The following is a 23,890-nucleotide window of genomic DNA, read 5'->3' on the forward strand; positions in this document are numbered from 1 at the left end:
GGTGCTGTCCTGTACTGTATAGAACCTCTGCTCGCTCCAGTGGTTAATGCCTGTTCCTGTCATTTGATAACACCATATTCTATTCATCTTTTTATGTTTTCTCTCATTTCCTAAAGGGCTCAACAAGTTCAGCCCTAATGCTCCGTTGCTTTGTTCTTCTGAACAGACAGAAATATAGTGATTGATGTCTAATACCATTCAGTTTCAAGCTCCAACCACCCAGTTAAGTTTATAGGAATATCAAGGAAGTGTAATAACATTATGTAAAATTAGAAACCTAGTTTTTTCTGACTGTCATGTAATACTTACAAAGTAGACAGATTTATTACAGTAGATTTGTAACCTACAAATTAATTTTTGGGTTTAAATTACAGACTACACTAGACTGTGTATGGATGCATTTATTAGCAATTAAAGGAGACAAATTTTGAGTGAATATTTTATAAAAATAAAGTTGTAGTTATGTTTTTAAAATGAGGAAATCTTATTTCACACAGCAATTCATCTGAGGAGGACATGAAAGTAGCAGTGAATAGTGTTCTGTTATTCTAACCATGTTTTGATAAAGCTTATATCACGTTAGTTAAAAAAAAAAAATCCCAAGAGACTCAGTCAAACATTAAGATACCAAGGGCAAACTTTAAAAGGCGTCCTTTTTGGTTTTTGACCTTTAGTTGTGCTATACAGCCATGTTTACAAGAGTGACTTCCCATCATGTATCTTGAATGCAAACAGGCACCCAGGTGTTTGTTTACAACCCCCTCAGATATAATATAAGGTACTGATGATTTTTTATAAAGTAAACCACATAGTCTTTCACTGCTTTTACATGGAAAAAAAATTAAGCCTTTGGTAGACAGACAGATTACAGTAATAAATAACATTTATCCCTTTTAGAAAAACAAAATAAATATCAATAAGTTAATACATTCAAACATTCTTAAATACACTTTTTGTATTTAACTTTTCCCTATGTAACATAATATGCTATACCAAACTGATCTCACCTGAATGTGCTCAAGGAACATGCTTTGGAAATACCAATATACAATATGTACACCCAGTTCGTACTCACAACGTATGCCTAACTTGTTCCACCTATGTTACTATAGGAAGATGGTTATGATAAGGGACAGAGGTCATGGTAGATTTCACATGGCAGGGAAATGACTCGCCACCAAAACGTGTATCCAATATGTGAGAAATCAGCATTTTGTGTACATAGTGCATGATTTTCCCAAAGTCTGCTATATGAACACATTACAGTGAGATCAGCCTGGTTATACAGCAGAGCTAGTGAGTCTGATCAAAGTCTAAGATTTAGTATACATGGAAACAATCAAATCACACCACAACACATTTACAATCTAGATTTGAAGACTGAAGGAAGTCTTTATGATGGAGCCAAGGTCGAACTGAAGTGATGCCACCTCCTCTTCTTATATACTCCTTTGCTGGTGGACTAAAAATCATACATGGTCACAAGTCAAGCCAGAAGGTTTCCTCAATGTTAAAAATCGAAGCAGAAAACTCACTCGACATCGTACTTCGGAGTGGGAGTGAATTTAAAAGTACATGATGCCAGACACCAGCTCACACTCCCTACACACAACCACATTTCCTGGCAGAGTGCTTCCTCACGGTGTGGTAAACAAGATTGTCATCCAAAAATGAGAGATCGTCGTCAAACGCTATTGGCCGACAGCAAGCCTGAGGGGGAGAGTCTTTGGGAGGAAGCCTCCTGCTGTGAGCGAGGTTGTAAAGGATTTTGTCATAGTTGGTCTCAGACCTCCTGCAGGGCCCCGAGCAGTACCTGAATATCATTTCCTCACTTGTGCGGTAGCCGAGACCAAGGTCTGACACATTGAGGTGGATTTGTTTGAGCACACAGCCCTGTCCTCGTCCGCTGCCTCCTCCTCTTGTCTTCCTACCTGTCTGGACCCTTCTGGCTCCTGCTCTTTCTCCTTCACTGCTCTGCTGGCTTGCCAGGTGCTTCCTCTCCCTTCTCTGCTGAACCCTGCTGCTCAGGTTTTCTTTGGAGGGGGAGGACTTGGTGGAGGAAGAGGATGATGAGAACACGTTGGGTGAGGAGGAGCGTCTTATTCTGCTTATGGTCACTTTGATGAAGTCCACCACATCATTGAACTCAGTCGGGAGGGGCTCCTCCATGATGTCTGAAACACATTAAGAGAAATGGCAAAACGACAAGGATGTATCAAATATGACAGGACATATTGTTTCAGTTTACAATTACTGTTTCAAGTACACATGCTAGTGCAGAAGTGGTACGCATTGTTTTTTGTTTTTTTTCCTGTGGAATTCCATAATTCATCCAAGGTTACAAATGGATCCACTGTAATTTATGCAGCAGACAGTTTTATATTTGAGCGCACTATTGTAAGATACAATATGTGGTGTTGGAGAACATAGCTCTAGAGTTAAAATAATAAATTATTGGATCAACTATAAATGAATCATCAGTTCTCTTAAAGATGAATAAAATCTTAAGATTTAGCTGGTGAGAAAAAAAAAAAAAAAACAACCAATTCAAGCAATTACCTTTTTTTTTTTTTACATTTAAATTATAAATTCACATTTTATTTAAAAAAATGGTTTTGGTTAATCGAGAGATTCATTTGATTATTTGATAATTATGAGTTGCCAACCTGCATAGATTATTTAATTGTGTCAAAACAAAGAAGCTTATGTAACTTTATGCAGGTATTGTACTTTAGAGGAAAAGCCTAAAGAAAGTAATGGCATCAAAATACACTTGTTCTAAATTACAAATGTTGGAAATGCTGCATTGTGCGCTCTAAAACATAACCATATACCAAACCATAAGTTTGGTATAAAAATACTTTTGGAATGATTTTTTCTGGAGGAAAATATGCCAATACAGTGCCCAGTAACAGCCTGTAACTTGATTCACGACAGTTTTGATGATGATGCTTTGGGTTTGGGCATATTTGCCATACGAAATCACAGGCTCACATTTTTCTCCTCCAGTCACAGGCTCTTCCCAGCTCGATGTATCCGCCTCAGCGCGGCTGATGTCCGGGGAAGTGACAGACAGGCGGATATGAACCGGCGGGAGCTCAAGGGGACTCTCGACGACGCGCCCTCTCCTCTTGGTGGACGTGGACTGCTGTCGACTCCGGAACAGCGGGCTGGCGTGCACGGCGCTCAGCAGTATCAAACAAGTGGTCAGGCTATCCCATAACTTCATTGTCCACATCAGTCCGACAGAAGGACATGGCGCGATGCAAAATCAACAGGTATCATCTGACAAACGCGATAGACGGTATTTTGAAGACGTTTAAACAGCTGGAGAGGGAAAGGTGGGACAGACTCATCAGCTCGGGTCCAATGCAAATGGTGAAGATCAATATCAAATTGCCTGCGTACTACAAAGTGCTCGTTGTCATCGGTATGCCAGTTGGCAAAGGCTGTGCAGCGTGGCGCAACATCCAAGACGCACAAAACCAAAAAAAAAAAAAAAAAAAAGACAGAAGCGTAAAAAATGTGAAGCCAAGACTTTTCCCTGAACTTGTTTGCAAACAGACGAATCCCGCGACGCTTCCTAGTTCACAGTCCTTCATTCAGTGCGCACGGTCCCTGCTGCAAAACGCTGTGCCGCTGACTCCTGTTCATCACCATCATCAGTGCGGAGAAAGGAGAGGTGTAACAAGAGAGATGGGGAGTAGCGCTGACGTCGGACGGTCCATCCTCTGCTTCTCCCAGTCTCCACCCATGCAGACACGGCCCGCACAGAGGGATGGAGCTCAAATTTATGAGTGAACTTGAGGTCCAGAGTTGGTGAGAGCAGAGTTAGGATGTTATGAAAGAGGCTCAGTCACTGTGCTGCTTCACACTTTCCACTAACAGCAGATTCTCCATCCAGAGAATTGGTACAGATGGGAAGTGTGTTTCTAATCAGCCAGAGAAAACAGACTGAAAAGACTGTGTTGCTACTTTTAGCCACAGTGTGAATGAACTCAATGATGACATCTGACATCCTTTTGGTACTCCGCCATGCTCCGGGGATATGCCCTGACACTATAGTCCCAGATAAAACGGCAGTAAAAGTGATCCGATCCTAGGAACTGTTGGAGCCCCTGCCAGTTCACTATGGTGCGCACTTTCAGGGTGGTTTGTATCCACATTAGGTACAGGGCTCAGGAGGTAGAGCAGGTCAACCATGAACCAGAGGGTCGGTGCTTCGTTCCTTGGCTTCCCTGGTCCACACGCTGAGGTGTCCTCGGGCAAGTCTCTGAATACTAAGTGTCCCATGGTGGCTGTTCCACAGGTCTATGAATGTGTGAGTGGGTGACTGGACAAATAGTGTAAAAGCCCCTTGAGTACACCTGAGTGTAGAAAAGTGCGACACAAGTATAAGACCATTTACTTTTTCGGGGTCTGCCCGCACCCACCCCGGAGGACAGAGACCACGAAACGGTGGAACTAGCATTTCTCTACCTTGACAAACAACCGGTTCTCTAGCAGCCTCTGAGACACCTGGTGAACGTGAACGGTGTGTTCGTCCAGGGTGCGAGAGTAGGGGGGGGGGGTGCTGGAGAGGCCGAAAAGCATAACTAAGTACCCAAACCTCTTAACGGTGTTTTGAAGATGGTCTATGGTGGTGGTGGTCTTCCACTCGTCACCTTCACGAATAAGCATGAGGAGATTAGCGTTGCGGAGGCCAAGACCGTCTCTTACACCTGAGGCCAAGGACACTGATATATCTTCTCATTGATTCCCTTGATTGATGGAGAAGAGAAGTGATGAACAGGTATGGCTCATTGGCTCCGCGACCCCCTCACCCGCCGCACCTGCGGAGAGTTGGACGAATGAGGGGAACAGGTAGAGACACATGAGGGAGACGGAGGGTGAGTACTGCTGCCTCATGACACACACACACTCCTCTTCAGTTATCTCTGCATTTATTCTGAAGGGAAAATATATAATTCAGTAAACATCATGGCCAAAACATGGGGAGACACTTAAAGGTGACACCAACGTTCAACATGATAATGTACAACAGAGACAACAGATCAGGATCTGGCAATGATAGTTGGGTCACTGAGCTCCTAAATGTGACAGCACAAGTTGATTGGAAAAGCTTAAGAGTTACATTAAAAAGTGCATCAATACCTTTGATAGTCAAACAGTTTTTAGAGGATAATCACAAATCAGAAAATAAATTGTTTATGAAGATTTTTGAAAAGACGAGACACCACAGTCCTGTACACAAAGTCCTTCGTGTACGCAAAGTCTGGATTTTTACCAGATTTTGTTAGTTCCTGTCATGAAGGATGAATCTGGGAGAGTTGGCAGCGTGGATAAGTATAGGCCCATAGCTTTAGCCAGTGTACTCTCACAGTATTTGAAATAATCCTGCTGGACAAAATGATCAACTACATTAAATGTACAGATAATCAGTGTAGGTTTAAATCTAAGCTTGTTACAGACATGTGTATCTATGTTCTAAGGGAGACTGTAAACAGATATAAGAATCACAATTCCTCAACTTTTATGTGCTGTTTAGATTCACCCAAAGCCTTCGATAGACTAAATCACAGGAAACTATTTATTAAACTGATACAAAAAGGTGTTCCTAGATACATTATCTGTATTTTGGTTATTTTTGGCTTAGAGCATGACATTAAGTATAATCCAACTAAAAGGGGGATTATGATCTGTAGGACCAGAGGATAGACAAATAAATGTTCCTGAATTTTGCTTGTCAAATATTGTTGTTTGTGTCACGGATAAAGTAAAATATCTGGGACTTATTATCATAGAGGATATGTCTGATGATGATGATATGTATAGACAGTGTCGAACATTGTATGCTCATGAAAATATTCTATCTCGTAAATTAGGTTTTTGTACAGATCAAGTGAAGTTGACCTTGTTTAAATTATATTGTACACCTCTGTATGTATACTAGTCCTTTATGGACTAATTATTCATTTTCTATTAAGAATTAAACATCTAAAATCAATAACCAAATAAAAACAATAACCAAGCAGCTGCAGATTTCATATTGTGTTGCAGTTCCCAAATGTGTCCACAAGAGGGCGTTTCGATGAGTCACCATCATTCAATTTTTTATGTTAATATTATAGCCAGTTCTTTGACTGGATTTTGTATATTATCTGTCTGTCTGTCTGTATGCCAGCAGAGCCTTTTCCATTTAATGTAATGGTGGTGGTGATTCATTGTCGCCCTCTGGTGGACATTTATGGGAAGTACAACACACTATTAATTCAGCAGCTGCTTGGTTGTTGTTTTTTGTTTCTGATTATTTGGTTGTTTAATTTCTAATAGAAAATTAGGTTTTGGGTGGACTATTAAAGGAGTAGCAGTACAGAATGGGTGAAACAGTCTTATAGTCCTGCTATGATATGGTGCAATGTTCCCCCTTGGACCCTGCCTGTACCTAATGTGGATACAAACCTTATAGAGAAAAAAAAAGGATGTAATGGAGTCGATAATGCAACCCTAACTGAAGAATACTTAAGGAAAAGATAGTATAACTATTTAAGAATATACACGGACGGCTCTAAGGATCCAGGGATGGGGCATGTTGGAGCAGGGGTGTACATACCAGAGTTAAATATATCGATCTGTAAAAGAATCATATAATAATAATAACCTGTCAGTATTCACAGCTGAAATAGTTGCCATCCTGCTGGCAGAGAGTAGTTACCTGCTCAGACTCAGCTGCGGGTATAAACAGCCTAAATGCAAAGGAAACCTGTAGAGATGACATGATAGTATAATTTCACCTAACCCTACTGAAAAATTGTAAATTTCTGTTGGGAATAGAGGGGAATGAAAGGGCAGATCACATGGTAACAATAGCACTTAAACTGGCAAATGAAGAAATGATTAAAGTACCATGTGGGAAAGGGGAGGCTAAAGCCTTAATCACAGGTGAAAGGGTCATGGCAGAGCAGGTGGGATGCAGACACTTGTAGAGTATCCAGCAGTCGGTCGGTATGAAGGCGTTTCATGGGAGGTGCAGGACAGAGGAGGTGGAGTATTCATGACTCATGACTCAGGCACATGGAGTGAGGAGAAGACTTTATTTAATGGGTGTTACAGAGATATGACCCCATGTTACTGTGTTATCATACATAGACTGGAACCTGAAGTACTCACCCTAGAAGATACACACTCCGGGACAGTAGGTGGCGGTATGCACCTTCAAAACCCGGTTGCGACCCGCTGACATAAAAAAAAGAAGAGGAAACTGTCCTTGACTGCCCCACGTGAGAGTTGTCTTCCTAACTTTACCTTGCTCCGGTAGCTAACAGACTTCACCCTGCTCACATATCTACGTATTTCGACCCAAAACACGGTTCTTATGCGTTAGCTAGCTAGCTAACCTGACATCCGGTTCGGTTCTAAAATGTCGTGTAACGGGAAATCGGTGTTGTCGCTGCTGCGCCGGTGTGTCGCAGTCTCACAGCTGACGGCTGTGAAGACAAGAGGCAGCGGACTGTCGGGGAGGTCTGGACTCATTCAGCAGAGAACATGGACATCAGCGACCCGGACTGTGTGTCAGCTTCGGCCCGCAGTGAAAACCGAGCAGCACCGCTTCTGCACCAAGGTGGGTGCCGGACTGACAGTGGGCCACCCAACCCAAAGCACATTGATTAAAATAAAATCTCTGAGGCTGCCTGGATCTTATTTTGTGTACATACCTGAGGAGTCTGCTTGAAGTATATTTTAGTTTGTAATATCTACACACGTCACATGATACTAATTAAAGTTGTTAACTAAGTGACACAGAAGAGTTGGGACCAGGTAGTGGTCCTGTGTGGAAACTCAGGTAGTTTTTTTTTTAGTTCAGTTTTGGGGGGGGGAATTTGTGGCTAAACATTTCAAACATGGTCTTCCAGGCAGGAACACCTTGTGAGGACGAATACCCACCGCTGCCGGCCTATGATCCAAAGCCAGAGAAGAAGGAAGTGTATATTGTGCAGGTGAAAGGTTTCCCATGGTCGTGCTCGGCTCAGGACCTCCTGCAGTTCTTCTCAGGTGAGACTTTGGAGTTTCTCTCCAGGTGTACAGTAAAGCCAGCTGATCTGTATTTTTCTGTTGAATATTTACTGCAATCAGAAAAAAAAATTATGTATTGCCAAACTTAAAAATACACAGGGTTGTCATGATTTATTGTGCAGAGTGTAGGATCCGTAACGGGGTGCAGGGGATCCATCTCACTGTGGACAGACTGGGCAGGCCGACGGGACGAGCCTTCATCGAGATGGAGCACGAGGTGGACGTCAGCAAAGCTCTGGAAAAGCACCGACAGTACCTCGGGCCACGATATGTTGAAGGTTTGTCTTTGTGATGAGGCGTGTGAGGAAACATTTTTAGGACAATAACAACAAAACTAATGTGCTGTACTCTGTCTGTGTGTTTGAAGTTTTTGAAGTGACAAATGCTGATGCTGAAGCCATCCTGAGCAAAGACACTCTGGCTCCAGCTGAGAGTGCGGTGGTTCGGCTCAGAGGCCTCCCCTTCACCTGCACTGAGGACGACATCTTCCGGTTTTTCTCAGGTAAACTGCCTCAAAGTTTTGTCAACAGTGTGTGAACCTTTCAAGTGGCCATAGGAGAACAAGCTGTTTGTGAAATATGTGAATATATATGAATGAGGAACGTAAAGCACAGCATCTGGCTTTTTTTTTTGTGCAGGTTTGGATATAGCAGAGAATGGGATCACCATCGTTACAGACAACAGAGGAAGAAATTCTGGGGAGGCTTTTGTGCAGTTTACCTCCCATGAAGCTGCTAATGAAGCTCTGCAGAGGGACAGAGAGGTCATGGGAAGCAGGTAGGACAGTGGAACTGTATATTCCTGCACAAGTGGTTCTAAAGCAACATCGATAAACTGATTGAAGAAGCACAAATATCTCCTGTGTGTAATCTGTGGTTGCTGCTCATCCTCTGCTGTTTGTGATATTTCCTGCAGATATATCGAGGTGTTTCCCAGCAGAAGTGACGAGATTCGTTCTAGTTGGAGGGTGAGGGCGAGTTCAGTTTCTCAGAACAGCTTTCCTTCGGTGAACAGGACTGTCCCTGCCTCACAGGCAAACCCCAGAACTGGTGAGAGGATTTCAGGACTTGTCAGCTGAAAATTTAACTGTTTATTTACCTTAAAGTAATTTTTAAAAATAGATCTGTTCGTTTTAAAAATAATAATAATAATATTTTAAATACAAAGCAGTCAGCATACTGTGGTAAAGTGAGAAGTTTTTTTTTTTTTTTAAAGATAATTTTCTTTCTGTGTATGAACAAATGTGTTGCTCCAGCCACAAAATACTGTTTATCCCGTTGTAAACAGACACATCTGCTCCATCAGGGTTCCCTCAGAACCCCTCTGTGCCGCTGCATTACATCCATATGAGAGGTCTTCCTTTCCGGGCAGCTGGAGAAGACATTGTGCAGGTAAAAATAACGAACATGTTGAGATGCTGAAGCTGGTTGGGAATTAGAGGACAGGTCGACATGATTTAATAATTTATTTGTTTTCCTGCTGCAGTTCTTCTCCCCTCTGACTGTGTCTAAGATCTTGATCGAATGTGGTCCTGACGGGAAACCGACCGGAGAGGCTGATGTTTACTTCAGCTGCCACCAGGACGCTGTGGCTGCCATGTCCAGAGACAGACAACACATAGGTGATACTGCTGGGGAAGCTTTAACATCAGGACTGTGATTTAGCTGATTCAGGCTAACATCTTGTTAGCAGGCTCAAATGTTAAGCTGTCTACTCCCATCCAGCTAACTCGCTTCTTTGAGCAGTGTGAGAATTAAGTTGTAAGTCCTGGATGAGGTTAGCCTGATTAAAGGACCTTTATTTTTAAAGGAGGCATAAGAAGTAGAGGTGATATATACAGACTTATTGTATGAGTAACTTGAATATCAAACATGTTTGCACAAAATATGGAATAAATTAAAGGTTTACTGTTAGCAGATCTTCTCTGTAGTAAGGTGGTATTTTCTGTAACACCCAGTTATTCTTCTAAACTATTAAACTGCTGCAGGGATATTATATATATATATATATATATATATATATTACAATAAGATATATAACAATTGTTGCTACGTGAATTTGACTCATGTGAACCTTTTATTTTTCAGGTGAACGATACATCGAGTTATTCCTGAACTCTTTGGCACACTGATGGAAGGTGAGAAACTGAATCATTTGGCTTCTTTATGAGAATAATTCACTTTCATGTTGTTTGAGTCTCAGCATTACGCAGCTGCAAATGTTTTTAAAACGCTTCAAACAGAGGAGACTGAATCCTCTTTCTCTTAATGATAGTTTACTGGGAGTCATTGTTTCTCTAGTGATGAAGTTGTAATTACAACCCACCAGCTGGAACATTTCAGCTTTTTAACAACACACTGCAGCTTCTGCATCTCTGTCCTATTGTTTTAAAGTCCTTATCTCTTAAACTAGAAGACTGTGAATTTACATGTTAACTTATACATTGATGTGTAACTCAGCAGGTGTGATTTTACATGTTATATTTTCTCCTGCAGGTAAATGCTGACACACAGGTGACAAACACGTACATGAGGCTATTATATTTATTTTCCAGCCTGACTTGGGCATCAAATAATAAACATTCCTGGTGTCAAAGAAATGTGACATGTCTTAATTTCACAGGAGAGAGTTCAGCCTGGTTATAGATGAATTAATAGATTTAAGGATAGAGTTAATTCTTTTTTAAAAAATGTAGAGATTGAAACCTTAAGGTGCAAAAAACATAAAAATTGTATGTTAAAAATGACGTATCAGGGATAAGTATGCCAGTCACTGTAGAATTGAGGACGTGCTATTTTTTGAAAAGTGTTTCAGATCGAAGTACAATTCTTCATTGATTTAACCTGATATCTCCACTCTGCCCATGTCACATTCACATAAGATTTAATTTACGTGAGAGTGAACATGACAGAAGTCGCACTTCAAAAGGCCGCTGAGTGAAAACACAGAATTAAATAATTCTTGGAAATTTATTTATAATTGTGGGAAATTTCATCCTAAATCTGAAACCTGATCTTTGTGCTTTTACACGATCACTTTAATTTAAGAAATTAGCCAAATGAAAGATTTACAAGGTTTATCTAATTATGTTATTTCACCTTTTAAGTTGTTAAACTTTTTCTTACATATCATGCACAACTCCTGCAAAAAGGAAACACAGATAAAAATGAGCCCTCTGAGTTTAATAAGGATTGAGCTCTTTCTCCCGGTGTCCCAGTTTTCTAAAATACTGGTGGAAATAATCCAATCGTACACTGGTAAAACGTAGTAAAAGTTTATTGTTGATCTAAGAAGCATTTCCAGCTCATGTTAATTAGCTTACACAAGAACGACTGTTTGACTGGTTTTACTCAGCTTTCTAACTCTAACATAAAAATAGCTGACATGCCCACGTCACACCAGGCAGAGAGCCGAGCCTTTAAAAGTGCTGTAATGTGTTAAAACACCCAGAGGAAGAATTTGATTATCCAGAGAAAAGACTAGAATTTGATACCTGAACGTTGCACACTTTAAGAGATGATTGTATCGTTGTTTTTATGCCCCTTCTAACCACTACAGAACAACAACAGTAAAGAAAGAGTATGCCAGCAATATTCAGCTTTGGAAACTTCAAGGAACCAGAAACATGCTTGTTGGCAGATGCCACTCTAATGTAAGTAGTTTTGATAAATATGTTGACAGAAGCAAAATCTTCTACCTGTAACGAAACCATGTTATAGGTGGTGCTGGTAGGGGGAGATCCATGCTAACTGTTTCCACCTGTTTCCAGTCTTTATGCTAAGCTAGGCTAACGGTCGCCTTGCTGTTGCTTCATATTTAGCAAAGCTGACCTGAGCGATATCAATATTCCCATCTAATTCTCTACAAGAAAGCAAATAAACATTTTCCTCATCTGCACTGTGACAATTCAACAGCCTGAACACCATCAAATATTGATATCAATGTTGTGACACTAGATATATAGTATTCATATATATATATATATATATATATATATATATATACACACTCTATGACAGGATTTTTATTGTGATATAACTTAAATATTAACTCCTTGAGTGAAATGCACCTTTTCTAATAACTTTATATTCCATGAACAGCTTTTTACATCAAGTCTCTACCAAAATAATGTTTAATATCAGGGTATTTGGTCAGAAGTGACTTTGATTCTATCAATATTCCCCTGAATCAGTTCTCCCTTTGATCAGAAACATGAAAATTCCTGCTTCAAAGTAAAATAATTAAAAACTTTACTGATTATCACATACCTCAAAAACTGATCTGTATATGATTAATCACTGTTGTGAAGCAGGGCAGATAAGTCATGAGAAGAAAATCCAGTTTTTCCTTCCTTACCTTTTAAATCAAGAGCTTAAAATAACATGAGTTGACTTTTTAATCAAAAATCCACTTAGTGGATATTGTGGGAAGTCAGTTTTTAAATGAATGAGAAGATTCCTGCCTTTTGTCCAATCAGGTGCTATTTTCAGCTGTGCAAGTGCAAATGTAACAGCAGCTCTACACACACTTTAACCAGAAAAGATAGTTTGTGACTACAACAGTATTTGATCAGGTAAAAACCTGCACATACACAACTCTAAGTCTGTGGCACCTGTTTGGACTTTACTGACTTAAACTAAAAAAAAAAAAAAACACCCCACAGGGTCCAGGACTAGCAAGATTCCAGCAGATCTTTCATCAAAAAGTGCATTTTTGCAGTGCCACTAATCCATGCTTCTGGTTTCCTGGTGTCTGATGGTAAGTGTGTTCATGTTGGTGTTGAAGCGTACTGTTGCAGTAAGTGAGAGTAGCAGGTGGTACACACAGTCTCAGGGAGAATGGAGGAAGGTAACGGCAGCTCTTTGGACACACAGCTCTCACAGAAAACCCCACCGCAGTTCTTACACTGTTTCTAAAGAAAGAGAGAAAAAAAAAAAAAAAAAAAAAATCAGGGTTAAAACAAAGATTGACGCATTCATTTGTATTTCTTTGACTGGTCTTCCCTCCTCAATGGGCAGCATATTATGAGCTGCTGGGCACACAAATGTAAAAGGTCCTGACCCTCCATGCACTTTAGGGAGCAACATTCTCATATTGAGCAACCATGTGATTTGCAGTCAGTTTGTCTTTGTAGTTATTTTTGTTTTTAGTCATTTTTTTATGTCTTTGTAGTTCAGCATCTTTTACATTATGTGACTTTTTGCAGTCATATTGTTTGGCCTTCTGTTCTCTGGCACATGGGCCCATCTCTACCAAAGGTACAGATCCTCGGACGCTGACGCTTAATGAGACAAAGACAACTCAGAATACCTTTGTCTTCAGCAGGGAGTCGGCCTGTTCACACATGGTACAGAGGGAAGGTTCACTGATCCCCACGAATGGCTCGGTCTGCAGCAAGTCACAATAATATAGTGTTAATTATAGCCATTATTGGGTATGTGACACTATTACTCCTGTTAGCTGAACCCAGGAAATATGTAAATATGACTGATGAAAACCCTGCATTTAATGTGTGTTCACAGTATTTCATCTGTCTCATATGAAGGTAAACATTTCACCTCACCTGTTCATCTTCATGCTGTGACAAGGACCTGTAGGGGTTGAAGAAGGTTTAATTAACAAAAATAACAGTATTTGCCATATGTCATTAGTTGTAGACTAATCGACTGACTTACACACTGGAGCCCAGACTGCTTTTGTCCTCTTGGCCACTGTGCACCTGGTCACTCTCACATTCGATGGATGGGGATTCTGGGAGATACTGTTGTAAAAATACACGTTATGTTCAGGGACAGAGCCGGCAGCTCTACCGTAACTTTTGAACGCATCAGTGTGAACGCAGACGTACTTTTGGTGTGTTCTCTGGGTGTTTCCTCTCCTTCTGAGAAGTCCGGGATTGTCTGGATGCAGCAGTGAGATGATGCTCGCTCCTTCGCTCTTTTCTCAGCTGATGCTCCAGATTAGACCTGAAACAAGATTTGTTATTAGCAGAAACAAAACTTAGAAATCACTGATTTAAAGGATTCAATTTTGGCCTGTATTGCCTTTACATTTTTATTTATCTCACCAAATCCCATGAAAAGACTGTTCTGATTTACATAAATATTTAAAATCACATTGCCCAAATGCTCTTAGATGTGGCTTAAATTGATTTACAGGATTTATTAACATTCAGGAAAATGAGAAATATAATCAGTCTTTGACACATTTTGAGTTTTTAGCTTTCAATCTCCTCAGGGCTTTACCTGTGCTTCCTCAGCTGCTCCACCTCGTCCTGCAGACTCTCGATTTTGTCTCCAAACTCCTGTTTGAAGAGCCGGTTAGCCTCTAAGGCCAGATCCCTCTCTCTCTCAGCCTGTTTGCATCTGGTTTGGGGTGAGTGGGTTAACATAAACTTATGGTAAACTGAAAACTTGAAAAGAAAAATGCTGGAAAGAAACGTCAACAAAAACAATAAATAAAACACCCAAAATGTTAAAAAGTGTCCAAAGACCGAAACCAAATAAGGAGGGCAGGGAAAGTTTAGTCAAAGAAGATGAAGCAGGCTGGTTGTTTATTCTTTTATTAGCCTAATGATTACTACAGTTTACACCAATGTTATGTTCACATACATTTCAAAATTAAGTTAATTTTGCCCTTTTCTTCGTTCTTTATCGCGCTGCTGTTCCGACACCTGAATCACCCAAAACGACAAACTCTGTGGCTATAGGTCCCTAAACATTCGTTCAGATTATCTCTTTATCCTGTCAGTCTCTGTCGCTTGAAAATGTTTAAGCACAGTCTCTGGTAGTGGTTGAATTCTTTGGAATAACATCACAGCAAGACTACAACCTGCCAAATAACCAGGATGTTTTTGTTGGCACGTCAAGTCCACAGGGGACCTTCAAACCATCTACTCATCTTACCTTTGCCAAAAAGCATTAATGGGGTCTTTATATGAAATGTCACCCAAATAAAAGTATAAATCTGATGTGGCGAACACATCTGTCAGAGAACACAAGGGCTGAGGCTGCTACTGTAAAAGGATCTATTCAGTCCACACTACTCAAAGCTGATGCTGGAGAGCCACTGCAGGAGGTTGTGGGAAGATGGTTTTTATTTTCAACAACAAAGGAGCATCATACAGAAAAGAGAACATCCTAGTTTGGTTATTTCTATATTAGGCAGGGTTGTATGTTCAGATTTCCAAAAGTAGGGAGCTACTGCTGCAGCTGGAGCAGCTTCCCTGCTGCTGAGTTCAGGTTTCTAGCCTGCTTCACCAAATGTTTCTCACTGATTGAGGTATTTTTAAGAAAAGGGAAAATAAATGATGGAAAAAATAATAATAATGATAATGAAAATGAAGGAAAAAAGACAAATAGGACAGTAAGAGATTTTTGTACGCAAGTTATACGATTATAAATTTGTTTACCATAGTTATTCAAAATAATATGTCTTCATTAAATTGTCCTCACCTGGTCTCCAGCTGTTTTACAGTCCCTGACATCTGGTTTATTTTCTCCTCCAGGCGAGCAACGACTTCACTCTTCTGTTTAGAGCTGGCGTCTGCACTCTGAAGAGGAGGATGAGCCATTTAATCAAGTTAGATGATGTGTCTGTAGAGGTGTAATTAGTTCACTTTCTTTTAAACTACAATAACTGGAACAATGAGCACAAAGTCCTTTTCTATCCATTAACTGTATGAATTGTCTCCATCAGTTTTGCTGCTGGTTGGAGCTCACTGGAAGTGAGCTTTAACGCAGCAGCTGTGATCATTTAAGATTTATTCACATTTATCTTGAAATGTTTAGCTTATGAGAAAAGATGTCGGGCATGCAAACATGTTTTAGAATCAATTTGATAAGTGGAAAACAAGCAGGGTTTTGAGGAACATGTGTTGGGCACCACACCTAAAGATTAGATTTAGCAGTGGACACCCAGCATGATCTAGTGCAAATCTTTCTCATCTCATCAGAAAGACAGATACTGCATATTTAAATGACTGACTGCTGCAGCTCTGTGTCTGTCTGTAATCTTCCTGCACAGATGTGGTGAAGATAGCTGAGCTACAATGCTGCCTCACCTGCGACTTGTGAATAAGCTGTTGGTTGATGGCACGAAGGTCTTCCAGCTGCTGTCTGAGCTCCACCAGCGCATCCTGTTTCTCACAGATGTCTTTCTCCAGCATCTTCATGGACAGCTCCATCTCCTGCTTCATCCCGATCTGCACCTCCAACTCCTTCTCCACATCCTGTAGAGATCGGCTTCAACTTCAGACACACTCCACAACCAGAAAACACTCGGCTACTATATGTGCAAATTATGTAACTCCAGCCGAAACAAGTGTGTGTGTTCTGGTGAGTTTATTTCTCCCTAATATTATGTTGAGGCATTTTGAACATAAAATATTTAGTGGATTTATTGTTGTCACCTTAAAGTTTATGTGACAAAAGGTATGAAATACATCTAGGTTTGGATTTGTTTTTTCTGGGGACTTAGTGCCATTTGCTAGGTACATAAAAACTGATGTCTGCTCTTACAGTTTCCTTGATCAAACAAAACTTCAACTGGATTCACATAAGTCAGTATATGCAAAGAGCCTGAAACGCACCAATCGAAGCAGAGTTTCTTCTTTGAGCTGCTTGCGTGTTTCACCTAGTGCCTGTCCGTCTGCTGCTGAGTCGCTCCTTACTGCCTGGAAGACAGCAGTATAAATAGTTAGAAAGCAGTCACATCGCTGCACAGTGGCTTCTGAATTCCCATTGGATGGCATTAAAGCTTAAACATAGAGATGTGTTCACCTTCCTGGACTCCAGCTGATATGAGCTCTCCTCCTTTACTCTCTCCACATCTTCTTGTAAAGTGATAATCCTGTTATTTGCCACTGCAAGCTGTGAAGGAAAGTCAACAAAACACTTCTGTAAACACAACCATGTGTAGCAGCACAGAAAATCTCACAACTTTAGAGAAAAACATACTAAGTGCATGAAATGCCCCGAACGTCTCACCTCTTCTGTTAGCTTTGTGTTGGACTTTTCCAGAGCGTCCACCTTGGCCTGGAGGTTGTTTACTGATGCACTAAACACAGCCAGAAAATGATTAAAAAAAGAACATGTTAGTCATCAAGCTCGGTGAGCTGCTGAACAGGGAAGAGAGTGAGGCCAGTCCGTCTTTCTGTCTAACCTTAAATGTCTGTTCAGCTCCTCCACGTAATTCTTCTGATCGAGAATCGCTGTGATCTGACCGTCGCTAGGAGCAGAAAGAGAAAGAAACAAGAAAACACAATTAGGTGCCATCACCCTCGTTTGAATTAATACAGCATTGTTTCAATAATCAGCTGTCTGGGCGTAGCCCTCTGAAGAATGCCTCATATTTTCTGTCCCTTCCATAATCAGGGAAACGTAGGAAACATCAAATACAAATACGTTTATAAAGTTGTTCTATTTTTATGTTTAGCATCTGGCAGAAGCAGGTTCTGTAAAACAGGTGGCACCACTCAAAACATGGCTATTGTATTTTGCGCCAACAGATGGTGCAAAAATGCAACAAGAGTTATAACTACATGAAATGAAACAAAAATAACTTCAAACCAAGTGAGCAACCATTTTGACAAAAGAAACACCAAATATTTGTCTCCAGCTCTTTAACCGTGAGGATTTTAAGCTTTGTGTAAATTGTGTGTCTGTAGGTTTTGGACTGTTGGGTGTAGAAAACAAGACATTTGATAACACCAGCTTGGATACTGCAACAGTCGTCTTCTAGATTTCTGTATACACTAGTGACCAGGTAAGACCCTAATGTAACTACAGTGTCAGTTTTTTTCTTTATAAATATTATTTCTTTAATCATCTGGCCTTCACAAAACTCAGCAAAGTAACCAGGTCTACTACTGCTGCTGAGAGCAGCGCTGGAACTGACATAATACCAATGACTACATCCCAAAAACTAGAGAATGAAAAACAAATAAAAATGTGTGTACCCAACCCAAACCGAGGCACACAGGGTTGAATTGACTGCAAATACTGTTGCTAATGTGAGGGACTAAAATAGATTTTGGTTAAAAGAAGAGGAAGCAGGACTCACCCTTCTGCACTTTTACTACTGTGTCCACCATCTTTAAGGTACATTGAGAAATCAATCACACCGACCTGCAGAAGTGATTTAACAAGAAACAGAAAATCAGGCAATGATGAAGATAAAAACAACTTTATCACAGAAAGGCAGTTTATTGGGACAGAGGTTTGATATTTTTGCATCATTTGCCTTTGCTTGTAAAATCCCCCAAGCTGCTGCAACCACTAGTCGAACTTTAGCTCCTTCCTGTTTTACCTCAGCTTTAAATGGTGGTAGTGGAAGTGAAAGCAGAATCACCTGGGAGTCCAAGTCCTCTCCTTTCATACAGAGATTGGCATCGATGACATTTAGTCCAACGAGCAGCCCGGCGATGACAGCTCCCTCCTCCTCCATCATCAGTGCATTTGGCTCATAGAATTCACTAGAGTTAGAAACACGTCAGAGCAGTGAAATGATTTTGTTGATATATGTCATTAGGGATGAGGATGAGAACAAATAATATGTATAATAATGTAATACAGATGCCACTGGACATCAGCACAGTGTGATACAAACACACCTGAGCAGGTCCTTTCTGTTGATGATGGTCTTCATGTAGTCAGAGAGTTTCTTCTGCATTAAGGCCAGTCGTAACCAGGCACGCCCCCTTCCTAGAGGAGTTCTGTAATCAAACAGGGAAGTTGGCTATAAATACACCTGAAACTTAACAACTGAAACACATAAACACATGAAAACCTTTGCTAAACAGGGGCAGGCTGCAAAACAACTCCAACTGGCATAAGCAGCGATTCCCATGCTGTTTTTAAAGAACTGGTATGACAGACTCACTTGAGACCAGGCAGGTCTTTTACACTGGCAGTAATCTCTCCTGCCTCAGGTGTCAGCTTCTCAACCAGTTCCAACGCCCCCCAGAAGGACTTGTTCTGACCCAGGAAGGTCTTCTTAGCTGATGGTTGAAAGATAGCATTTTAGTAGATAGACATTTAGTAGCAAATTTGTCATTTGAATCCCCCATAAATCCATTCACTTGGTCTAAATATAATCATAGTGTTAATAGCTGAAAACTAACATTATAAATACAAAAATGTATGTATGAAGGTCCAAAGTGAGTTATACATACTTTTTAGCCCATGTTTCAGACAGTGCTCCATCACAACAAAGAACTGCTGGAGAGGTGCATAGTCAGAGTCGAGTGTGCGCCCGAGGTTGAGAGCAGACTCGATCAGGCCCTTGATGCTCAGTTTGGCCATGTTCATCAAATTGAGCCTTTCGATTGCAATGGGATCCTTAGGATCTAAAAACAGAATTTAAAAAAAAGAACAGACACATGAAAAGTTTCCTATAGATTCAGCAGGATTGACTCAAGGGGTAAAATTATTGAGTGCTGGCACAAAAACAATCTGAGTCAGTTCCACATTTTCAACACTACAAGATCCAGTGTTTTCCAGGATGTTAAAGGTATGAGGAAACACAAGATAAAATGTTTTTTAAGTATGAAACCCAAAACTCACTTTAAGAATTAACAAGCAAAACATTTATATATATTTAATATAAAGCTAAAATAAGGCAGAGATTTAAAAGAATAAAATGGTTCAACTAGGAAAATCACCAAACCTAATCAAGTTCCCTCTATTATTCATTGTTTATGTTAGGAGATAACAGACCCTGATAGGTTTTTATGAGGTTTCTGCAGAATTCTGCTATCCTACATTATTCTTTTCCATTATTTAATACATTTGGTCTGTTGTTTGATGGACTCCAGCACAGAACATTAGGATCCCAGTTCCATACTGAGTTTAATACCCAAAAGGACAAAACAAGTCTGTGTATCGAAAAACTCTGATGACTAAAGCAAATGTGATTTTCCTTTCAGGGAAACTCCACTTCTTACAAAGAAGCATTCAAGAACTCTCCTGCTACAAACGCACACACACACACACACACACACACACACCCAGAGACACAGATACATATAAAGAAAATGCAAAAAACATGACGTTCCAAAATAAACAAAAATATGAGCTGAAGTTTTGTAGATAAATGAGTAAACTTGGTTAAAAACTACACGTGGTAAAATCAGATTTTTTAAAAAGCAAGAGAGAGGCTGCAGCTTTGAATTTGCCAACTGGCTAAAGAAAAGTCTAAACTGCTGCCCAACCTGTCTGCTTTGTACTGCCAGAAGGCGTGGCAGGACAAGAGGAAGTTTTGTTGTACATATACTGTGATCTCCATTAAATCCAAAACCCAAGAAATTAAGTGCATAATGCAGGTTTGCACATCTCATGGCATGTGGTATGCATTCACCACCAAATTTAAATATCTGCATCCAGTTACATCCAGCCTTGCTGAGTCTCAGTGAGAGTATTGAATATGTAACTAAACAATATGTAGAGCTGTTTCTGCTTAAGGAAAACTGACACCACACATTACTGATCAAACTGTCACTTTCCTGTGAATAAATTCAAAACAGAATGCACTTCCTGGTTGTTTGTTGTCAGCCCTGGCCGATTTACAGGCAGCATCCTGCTGCTGTGCAGCTCTCAGGAACATCAAACCTTCTCTCCTGACATCCATCATGACACAGCTCAAACTGTACACATCAACACCACTCACCAGGCAAAATGTGTATCTTCTAGGGATCCTGTATGACACCACACCCTAACAAAGATCGCACAGCGCCCGCAAAGCTCCCCTGACGCTGAGCTAATCTGTCACATTACCTTCATGGGCCGGCTCTGGGTCTGGGGTGAGGGAGATGTCATTGAGCTCACGAAGACACAGCCACTCGCCGTCGACAGATACGCGAAAGTTACAGAGATAAATGGTCTCCCGGGCAGCCTGGGTGATCTTGTCGGTGGTGGGAGTTGGGGTTTCGCTCTGAGGCGTCAGGTCAGACATGATGACTCAGCTAATGCAAGGCAAAAGCAACACCACCGAGGGAAAAAGGCGTAGTAGCTTTTGTTCCAGAAGCCAGTAAAAACTCCAAAAAGATAACAGGTCAGAGGGAAGAGGAAATCGGAGAGGATGAAAAAAACATTTAAACAAAAGAGAGAGAAGGCCAAGATGGGGAAGGCCCACAGCAGCTTTCAGCAGGTGTTAGAAAGGGTGCTGCTTTCCCTCCTCCTCCTCTCTACGCCTGCATCCTCCTTTCCCCCTTGTTACAACAGTGGAATACGCTGCTGTCTTGAGAAAGGCTGGCCTGCCTTCTCCTCCTCCACCTCCAACCTCTTGTTATCCCTTTTGTGCAGACTGGGGATTTAAAATGCAAGACAGCACCGTACTGAAAATCACAGCCCTCCTCCAGTCAGCATAGCACCAGTTCACTCTGATTGGACTGCCTGTGCACTGCAGTGAATGCAATGGGTGGGTGTTGACCAAGATGGCTGACAGTAGTACTGGGTACAGCAAACACTCTGTCACGTGAGCAGATGGTGCATGCGTAAAAAACAAAAAAAGAGGGGGAGGTGGGGGGTCCCCAGAGTACTCAGCCAATGCTAATGATGCAGCAGAGGACTCATCTGCCTCTTAAGCATCAGCAGCGTCCCCCTGCCCTGAAACAGAGGCCTGTTATTTGACAATACAATTTCTGAGCTGGCTGCAGCAGCACAGCAAAAGAAATAAGGTCAAAGGTCCTCGATTTAAATGGTGATGGTTCCTTGTATTGTATTGTAACCTTAACGACTAGGTAAAGTCAATATTTAAGCTCCATTGTGTTACATGTGTCTGGTTACTTGAAAAGGGCTTACAAATATTTGAAAAGTGCTGTATAAAAGACACAATAGGATTTCTGTGGCTAATTCAGCTAAAGAAATACTGCAGGACGAATAGTTCCAGAAAAATTTGTGTTTTATCACACGTGGATGCAAAAGGAGTAAATAACCTCAAACATTGTTTTCAGTATCCTGCATCAAGGAAATGCTTATTTACAGTTTACAAACTGTATCACCATAACATTTAGTTTGAGAGCACAGATAAGTCCATAGCTTAATAAGTGAAAACATGTTTTTATTTAGATTTATTTGCTTCGGTTTTCCACTGAAAGTTGCAGACAGGCAGAAAAATGGCGCCAAACACTAATTATTTCCATTATCTGTTGTTAACCTCCTGCTGACCTTTATTTTATTTAATCAATTAAGGCTTGGTCTATTGAAATGTCAGAAAATGGTGAAAGATATCAATCACATTTTCCCACAGACCCTTTGGTGTCATTTAATGTTGTGCTTTGTCCAGTCCAGATATTCAGTTTACATGAAAAAGAAGCATCGCACATGCTCACACTGCAGAAGCTGGAGCCAGATACTTTTGAGCATTTTGCTTAAATCATGACTGAAATGATTAACTGATTGTCACAATAGTCCCTGATTACTTTTCTCCGATTCCACTATTTGATTAATTGCTGCAGCTCTACAAGGAAGAATCATTATTGGCAAATTCTTATTGATAAATAATGTGTGATTGCATTGCTTTTCTCCTTGTGATCTATGGCAGTAATGTGTCCACATGTCTTGTTAGTTCAATGACTTTATCAAAGAGAAAACAAAGGGTGAAGGTGAAAATCACAAGGTTATTCCTTCTAATGTTCAGTTAAAGCAGCGAATAACTGTTAAATACACACGTTTGATTAGTTAATGTCAAACACAACTAAACACAGAGCTCTGATCTAAACAAACAGCAAGCAGTGACCAATCCACTGTTACATGTATAATACAGCAAACAGCAAATATTTACGTCAATCAAAACAATGTGACAGGAAGGAAGTCCAACACATAAACTATTAAAAGGCAGCTGATTGAGTTCACAAAGCAAATATTATGTTGACATGAGCCAAGTTACCTGATCGACACACACCACCTGGGTTATTTACATCACTGAAACTTATTGATCTTTAGCTGGTTTATTAAAGACATCCAAGAATGAGAAAGCTGACATGATTTATTACCTCCCTAACTTCACCTGAGTTAGCTACTGTCATTTTCTTAAGCCATAACAAAAGATTTAAAAAAAAAAAGTTGGTCATGAAGAGTCAAAAGTAAAGCTAATCACATTAGCAAGCTAACCTAGCATCGCTAACTGCAGGTTTCTATTCGTGGTAAATGAGGACATTAGCTAACTTAGACAAAGGGGAAACTATCTGGATATTTTAAACACTTACTTCTCCGCTTGGACTCGATTCTTTCAATCTGGAAGTCATAATGTCGGAGCGGAGTGGGTGACAGCGACCCAGCCTTCCCAAGCCTCAAGTTTGAGGAGTTCAAAGCCTCCTTGAAGTAAATCACCGAGGTCGGAGACAGGGTCTCATCCGGACTGTCGCCGTGTCCGTTTTCATCCGAGGAATTTTGTTTCCCAGAACTTTCTGAGACCTCTGAGGAGGACTGCAAAGGTAAATCTCCCGTGGACACATCGCGCCCTGCCATCCTCCCTCCGGACAAACTCACTTCATGTGACCTGCGGAGCGGCTAAGCTAGGTTAGCGTTAGCGCACCACCGCCGTCACCTAAACAATCAAAATACCAGTTAGTTTACTCCAAAATCGGTCCAGTGATCACTCTGCCTTTCGTCCTGTCCTCCACAGCCTCACCTCGGTCCGACAACAGCTACGGATTAGCATTTTGGTCAAATCTGGTGATAATTTCGCGAGACTTTGAGTGCTGTGTCAGCGGATTACCCTGACATGACCAGAAACAATACACACCATAGAGACGCGTCACCGGCGGCAGATCCACGACCTGCCTTCTCCCATGATGCATTGCGAGGCAAGGTTGATC

General features: G+C 40.8%; 3 protein-coding genes across 8 annotated transcripts; 1 reads left to right on the top strand and 2 right to left on the bottom strand.

The window, feature by feature from the left end:
• Window positions 1-1,503: 1,503 nt before the first annotated feature.
• LOC113139071 (glial cell line-derived neurotrophic factor-like) lies at window positions 1,504-3,605 on the bottom strand. The gene is made up of 2 exons (XM_026322028.2): window positions 2,995-3,605; window positions 1,504-2,174 (listed from the first exon to the last, which is right to left on the bottom strand). Exons 1-2 carry the CDS (start codon window positions 3,236-3,238, stop codon window positions 1,603-1,605), a joined length of 816 nt encoding a protein of 271 aa, XP_026177813.1. The 5' UTR covers window positions 3,239-3,605; the 3' UTR covers window positions 1,504-1,602.
• A 3,631-nt stretch (window positions 3,606-7,236) lies between these two features.
• Window positions 7,237-13,027, top strand: grsf1 (G-rich RNA sequence binding factor 1). 3 transcript variants are annotated; one of them, XM_026321082.2, is made up of 10 exons: window positions 7,237-7,621; window positions 7,914-8,052; window positions 8,196-8,351; window positions 8,441-8,575; window positions 8,712-8,850; window positions 8,989-9,122; window positions 9,361-9,464; window positions 9,559-9,694; window positions 10,161-10,210; window positions 11,632-13,027. In XM_026321082.2, the coding sequence occupies exons 1-9, from the start codon at window positions 7,421-7,423 to the stop codon at window positions 10,202-10,204; spliced, it is 1,188 nt and encodes a 395-aa protein (XP_026176867.1). In that variant the 5' UTR covers window positions 7,237-7,420; the 3' UTR covers window positions 10,205-10,210; window positions 11,632-13,027. The 3 variants fall into 3 exon arrangements, with proteins under 3 accessions (XP_026176867.1, XP_026176866.1, XP_026176868.1); XM_026321081.1 differs by lacking the exon at window positions 11,632-13,027 and adding an exon at window positions 10,569-10,668; XM_026321083.1 differs by lacking the exon at window positions 11,632-13,027 and adding an exon at window positions 10,569-10,668 and having other exon boundaries at window positions 9,379-9,464.
• Window positions 11,332-23,802, bottom strand: rufy3 (RUN and FYVE domain containing 3). 4 transcript variants are annotated; one of them, XM_026321078.1, is made up of 18 exons: window positions 23,279-23,802; window positions 19,247-19,420; window positions 18,955-19,072; window positions 18,686-18,787; window positions 18,424-18,547; window positions 18,136-18,200; window positions 17,236-17,301; window positions 17,061-17,130; window positions 16,854-16,943; window positions 16,664-16,747; window positions 16,136-16,303; window positions 15,528-15,625; window positions 14,319-14,438; window positions 13,922-14,039; window positions 13,749-13,834; window positions 13,637-13,664; window positions 13,384-13,461; window positions 11,332-12,985 (listed from the first exon to the last, which is right to left on the bottom strand). In XM_026321078.1, the coding sequence occupies exons 1-18, from the start codon at window positions 23,538-23,540 to the stop codon at window positions 12,842-12,844; spliced, it is 1,995 nt and encodes a 664-aa protein (XP_026176863.1). In that variant the 5' UTR covers window positions 23,541-23,802; the 3' UTR covers window positions 11,332-12,841. The 4 variants fall into 4 exon arrangements, with proteins under 4 accessions (XP_026176863.1, XP_026176864.1, XP_026176865.1 ...); XM_026321079.2 differs by lacking the exon at window positions 23,279-23,802 and adding an exon at window positions 20,847-21,045; XM_026321080.2 differs by lacking the exons at window positions 11,332-12,985; window positions 13,384-13,461; window positions 13,637-13,664; ... (2 more) ...; window positions 14,319-14,438; window positions 23,279-23,802 and adding exons at window positions 14,466-15,345; window positions 20,847-21,045.
• Window positions 23,803-23,890: the final 88 nt, after the last annotated feature.

Source organism: Mastacembelus armatus, chromosome 9 (assembly GCF_900324485.2).
Source record: "Mastacembelus armatus chromosome 9, fMasArm1.2, whole genome shotgun sequence".
In the NCBI taxonomy this organism is placed as follows: domain Eukaryota; kingdom Metazoa; phylum Chordata; class Actinopteri; order Synbranchiformes; family Mastacembelidae; genus Mastacembelus; species Mastacembelus armatus.